Below are 6,000 nucleotides of genomic sequence, written 5' to 3' on the forward strand. Positions count from 1 at the left end.
AGCTTCCCCACCTGCCTAGTTCCTTATTCCTGCCTTTGGACACAGCTCTCTCTCTCTCTCTCTCTCTCTCTCTCTCTCTCTCTCTCTCTCTCTCTCCCTCCCTCCCTCCCTCCCTCCCTCATATGTGGTATGTGCATGTGTGTGTGTGCATGTTGCACGCATGTGAGGGTGTGAGTATGCATGCACATGCAGAGGCCAGAGAAGAATGTCAGATGAACTTTGTCTGTCATTCTCTGCTTTATTCCCTTGAGCTAGGGTCTCTCCCTGGCCAGCAAACTCTAAGATCCACCAGTCTGCCCCAAAGCTGGGGTTACAGGCATGTGCAGCCATGCTCAGCTTTTTCTGTGGGTGCCGGGATTCTAACTCAGGTCTTCCTACTTGTACGGCAATCACTCTTGTCCACCTAGCCAACTTCCCAGCCCCAGATATTTTCTGAGCAGCCTTCCCTGGTCCCGTGCCTGGGCAGGGTGCCAGTCTTTGTTATCACAATCGTGGCCCTATAGTTTGCTCAGCCATTGGCAACAGACAATCATAACTCTCCTCACATGGTAAGCACATAGTGTGACCCTTGACACCATAGTGTCTAGTTCCTGATATACAGCAGGGCTCAGCAAGCCCTTGAGTGAATAAATAATCATCGGGTCGGACCCTCCTGTTTTACAGATGAAATCACTGAGGACTCATGGGATTAAGTTAATAGAAAGAGCTGTAATTAGCTGTTCTCCCCACAGGAAGGTCTTGCAGATGTTCTGTGAAGGAGGTTTGGGAAGCAATTATTTGCTGGGCTGAGCTGCTTAGAACAATATTCAAGATAGCATAGCTAACCCCAAGGGATGTAAGTGCCATGGAGGGAAGCCAGCGCTGAGGACTGGAGGGCACCCCTTTCCTTTGGACACTCTGCCTGGGGTTCCCACAGCAAATCCAAGAGGAGTCCAGGTGGAGGGTTCTGCCTCCCTGCAAAGTGCCTCCAGAATGCGATCCACTACGAATCTCTTATTCACAGGTCCACAGGGGCCCTGTTTAGAAACACTTCTATAAACTGCCCTTATTTATTTAACACTTATTTTCTAATTTTAAAATAAGTGGAACAGACTCACAGCATCCTGTCAATCCAGTGCCAATTAAAACTGAGACTTGCTCATGAGGAATGTGCCATCTTATTGTAGGTAAAATTCATACAAGAAGGTCAGCTACAGAATCATGTGGTCACTCCTGAGCTTTTGGTCTGAGCCAAGTGGTGTGCCAGGCCCTCCCTGGTGGTACAAAGATGGACATTGGACAGTCTCTGTCTGCAGGGAAATTAGCAGTTTGGGGGAGAAATGGAATCTAAATTGTATACAAGCTACCAGCTGCTACAGCAGCCCTGGTTTGCAGAAGCAAGCCTCCCCAGGGCTGGGAACGGGGATGGCAAGGAGCCAAATGAGAGAAACCAATCTGGAAAAACTCATTCATGCATCCCAGGAAGAAGAAAATGTCAGGTGATGAGGGATGTGTGTGTGCAAATTAAACCCCGAATGGTGTACAGGTTCCCAGGGCGCCTGAGCAAGCCACACTTCAAGGCCATGAGGAGTAAAGCTTTACCCACATGCTGTGTCTGGGCAGGGATGCTAGGAAAGACACTGCTTTAGTGATAGTAAGAGAGAGTAAAGTTGGTCTTCCTCTCTTGAGGAATAATCCAGGACTTATTCCACACGGGTCCTGAAGAGATGTGGCCCGCTCACCTCAGAGCCTCTGCATTACCTCCTCAGAATCTGATTTAGCTGGGTGCAGTGGCACACGCCTTTAATCCCAGCATTGGGAGGCAGAGGCAGGTGGATCTTTGTGAGTTCGAGGCCAGCCTGATCTACATAGTGAGTTCCAGGACAGCCAGAACTGCATAGGTCTTCCAAAACAAAACCAAACAAAGAAACAAACAAAAACCAAACTAACTTAAGTGTGCTAGAGAAGTGGCCACAGTCAGCTGGACCTGAAACTGCCCAGCACTTCAGCTCCCTGCACACCCCCCCCCCCCCCCCGTCCCAGACAATAGAGTAGGAGCTGTGCACTTCCCATGGGGGTGAGGTGGGGGGGGGAAGCAGCCAGGTCTGTGTGCAGAGCACTATGGCTGGGAGCACCCTGGATCTGCACCTTGACACCTCCATGCCCCAGGTGGGGGCCTCCACTCCCCGACTCCATCTGCTCTCCAGCAGCCAGCACCCCCTGCCCCCCACACCAGCATCTCTTCTTCTGGATCCACCTTTCCTGGTGGTCTACAGGCGTTAACAAAGACTGAAATCTCACTTTTAAAAAAGGGGGTGGTCTGATAATTTCCCCGGTTTTCACTCTTTCCCAGCCAATTTTCATTCTCTGGAAGGCATGCTCTGTCTTTATAGAGACCTGGATGCTTTCAAAGGCTTTGGTAGTGGGCAATTATTTCGGCAAAGGGGTAGGGGGTACTGCTTTTCAGACCTGCCCACCACGAGAAGACACCAGAATAGGTGGAGCCTGTCCATTCTGCAGATAATTATTTTTTCATTTAATAATTAGTCTGCCTCAGTGGAGACCCTATCTGACTTAACATCCCAGAATTATGCTCCCCATGTGATTCATTTTCTTCCTCAAGCTCACTGCATTTTCTGGTACTTCATCACCCCAAAGGGAGGCAGAAAGGAAAAGGCATACAGGAAGGGATGAGGGGGATCGGCCTCAAGGGAAATCAGATCTAAACAAGCCCAGAAAAGGGGGCGATGGAAACAGGCAGACATCTTAGGGTCAAAGAAAGCCAAGGCCCCAGAACCCGGTGTATCTCCCCACACCGCTCCCACTCAGCCCTGGCAGTCTGGTCTGTCTACCCCCAGCTGCACACGGCCCCAGTCAGCAGCTTTCATGTCAGATCCCCCTAAGCCCTTCGCAGACACCAGCATGGGAGGTGGCTGGGCAGCATCTGCCACTCTGCCCCCACAGCCCAGAGTGGCAGCCACAACAGAAACGCTCCAGCACCACCATCCTACACCCCATCCCCCACCACCACGCCACCGATGTGCGCTGTGGAGTCACAGCGCTTAAGTGAGGCATTCTGCTACACAAAGGTATAAAAAAGCAGCACGCCGACAGACACACACGTGCCTGCCCAGAGCCAGGGGCACGCTCATGGAGAGTGTGGCAGGAGGGAGGAGGGAGGGCCCTGAGCAGCATCCTCCTGGTCACTAGGATGAAGGCCACGAGAGCCAGGCCTGGGTCCTGACTGGTACTTGTGGCAGGACTGGTGTGGCTCCGACCCAGAGAGAGAGAGGGAGGGAGGGAGGGAGGGAGAGAGAGAGAGAGAGAGAGAGAGAGAGAGAGCAGATCTTCCCAGAGGATGCAGGTGGTCTGTGTAGATGTCCGATGCCAACACCAATGGATACCCCCCCACCCCTGTGTTGTTAGGTCCTTTATTCCTCTCCAAGGGTAACGCACGTGCCCTTGCTAACGCAGCCTGCTCACAGCAGGCACAGCAGTGCATTGTGAGGGGCCAGTCCCCTCACACTCAGCCTTTTTGCTTTATTTTATTTTGTATGTATTTGTTTTTTTTTTTTTTTTTAGAGACAGGGTCTTGCTCTGCAGCCCAGTCTGGCCTTGAACTCCCAATTCTCCGGCCTCTTTAGGTTCCCAAGCGCTGGAATTACAGGTACACACAGCCTTGATCACTCTCCCCGACTCCCCAGACATCTTCCTGGGGTTCTATCATTGACAGTCCCAAAGTCAGGGCCCACCACATGTCCATATCGAGCAAGGTTGGCTCCTCCCCTCACACAGACCCCCTTGGAATTTGCATACATTGCATAGGGTTGAGTCTTGGTGGGGTGACTGCCTGAGCACTGGGGTAGCCAGTCCCATGCCTGTCTCCACTGGAGGGGAAGTGGTATAGGGCTATTCACTGAGTCCTGTAGCCCACCTAGCCCAGCAGCCTGCTCCTGCACCACGCCCACCTTAGGATGGGGTCCCAGCTCCACCCTTCTGTGAGAAGTAGCTCTACTATGTCCCGATCTGACCCACCTTTGCAGTCAGCCTTCCTCCGCCCCTTCTGTGGTGGTGGCTTGCCTCTGAGCCTGTCAAGCTCTTGTGCCCGCCCCCTACACACACACACACACACACACACACACACACACACACACTCACGCACACCCCTGAATCTCATGTCTACCCTGGAAAGCTGTCTCTTTTTCTCTCCCGCAGACATATCCATTTCTTACCTGCCCCAGGCCCCGATCTGTCACACAACCACACTAACGAGGTACCCTGTGCGACTGCTGAATGGAAAACCACGTACCAAGTCTCACACACAGCCCCGTGTGGCGGCAGTCGCTGTCGCAGACCTACCCCTTTGTCAGCTCCTAATAAAGTTGCCCCGCGCAGTCGAGGACACGCGTTCACAACGACACGCACACGCCTTCCCAGGCAAGCTCCATGCACATGTAAACATCCACCTCGGCCACGCAGCTCGCTCTCAGACCCCCGGCATCCCCGGCCCACGCGCCGTGGGGACCCGCTGGAGCTTTACGATGCGATTTCTCCAAGGGTGTCACCGTGGGCTTTCACCTCCCTGCTGCGCCTCCCTGAACCCTCTCGTGCACACACGCACACGCCCCTCTGCTCGGTGGCCGTAGACTGATCACCTGTCACCTGTCACCTGGCGAGGGGTGGGGCACGGGCACCTTGGTGCAGCGGCCCCATCGCGTCGTCCCCGAGCGCGCGCGTGGCACGGAGCATTCAGCTCCCCGGACACGGCGCCTGGGGGGGGGGGGGTCCCTCTCTCCAGGCCCCGCGCCGCCACCTCCTCCCCGCGCGCGGCCGACCCTGCGCGCCCCACAGCCTTTGTTCTGTGGCGCAGCCAGCACGGGCCCTGTGCGCCCTGCGCCCTCGCGCCGCGGCCCGGCCCCACTCACCCGCGGCCAGCAGCAACAGCAGCGGCGGCGGCAGTCGGGCGGCCCGCACCGGCCGGGCCATGGTGCAGCGTCGCCGCCCGCAGCCGCAGCGCCGCGGCGCCCGGGCCGGCGTCGGGGGCGCGCAAAGCGAAGGCGGTGGCGCGCGCGCGCCCCGTTGGCCCGCGTACCCGTCACTCACGCGCCCAGCCGCCCAATCGATGCAGTGGACAACTCGGAGGCGGGGTCCTGCTGCGGAGTCTGGCTTCGCACCTGCACCTCCAGCTTCTTGCACTTCGCCACCCGGGGGGCACATCCCGGGAACCGGGTCCCGCACCCTTTGTGCAGCAGACCGGCCAGCTGCAGCAAAGGAGAGAGAGGCCAGGATCAGCCGAGAGCTGCTGGGGCATGTGACCTGGGGTTCTGAAGGCCTGGGAGGACCAGGCTTTGGTGGGGAACCTGGGCAAGAGCAGAGAACTGAACTCTGTGCCGAGTGTAATTTGTTATTTATTTGCGTTTTATGTGTGTGTGTTGCCTGCGTGTATGTATGTGCACCAAGTACACGTTTAATGTCCATGGATGGTTGTAAGTCACCATATGAGTGCTCAGAACTGAATCCCAGCAGTTCATGCTCATAACCTCTGAGCCACTACAATGTAGTTTAGCCCCTAACTTCCAGTTGGCTCTCAGCCTGAGCAGATGCGTCCCTGTCACCAGATATCTTGTGAGAGCTGCCTTTCTCTTGGTGTGTGCCTCCCCTTGACTTCAAATTCACTCCTGTGCCAAGCATGATGGAGGCAAATAAGACAGGCATTGCGGGAACATTCCTTAACATGCGGTCCCAGAGCCACAAGTGTAGGAAGGCTGGTTAAGTACAAAGAGCAGTAGGCAACAAAGGGGACCTTCAGCCTGCTTCTGTAGAGACACCCTTACAGGATGAATGGATGTTGGATAAGCTGGGCTTGGGAGAAACCATTCTAGATACAGAGGGAGGCTCTGGCCATCTCCAAGACAGAAAGAAATGTGCCCTGCATCTATTGGAACATATCTGTCCAGTACCCATAATTTTGTGGCATTTTTATTTTATATATAGTAAATTAGGAAAACACTTGTGCAAAAT

At 54.9% G+C, this 6,000-nt stretch overlaps 1 protein-coding gene across 1 annotated transcript in view; it reads right to left on the bottom strand.

The window, feature by feature from the left end:
- Positions 1–5,021, bottom strand: part of Podxl2 (podocalyxin like 2) — a 33,906-nt gene extending 28,885 nt beyond the window's left edge. Inside the window, exon 1 of the mRNA XM_076567312.1 lies at positions 4,905–5,021. Within this exon, the coding sequence (XP_076423427.1) occupies positions 4,905–4,965 (61 nt within the window). The 5' untranslated portion in view covers positions 4,966–5,021. The remainder of the gene's footprint in view (positions 1–4,904) is intronic.
- Between the last annotated feature and the right edge of the window lie 979 nt (positions 5,022–6,000).

This window comes from Peromyscus maniculatus, chromosome 3 (genome assembly GCF_049852395.1).
Source record: "Peromyscus maniculatus bairdii isolate BWxNUB_F1_BW_parent chromosome 3, HU_Pman_BW_mat_3.1, whole genome shotgun sequence".
In the NCBI taxonomy this organism is placed as follows: domain Eukaryota; kingdom Metazoa; phylum Chordata; class Mammalia; order Rodentia; family Cricetidae; genus Peromyscus; species Peromyscus maniculatus.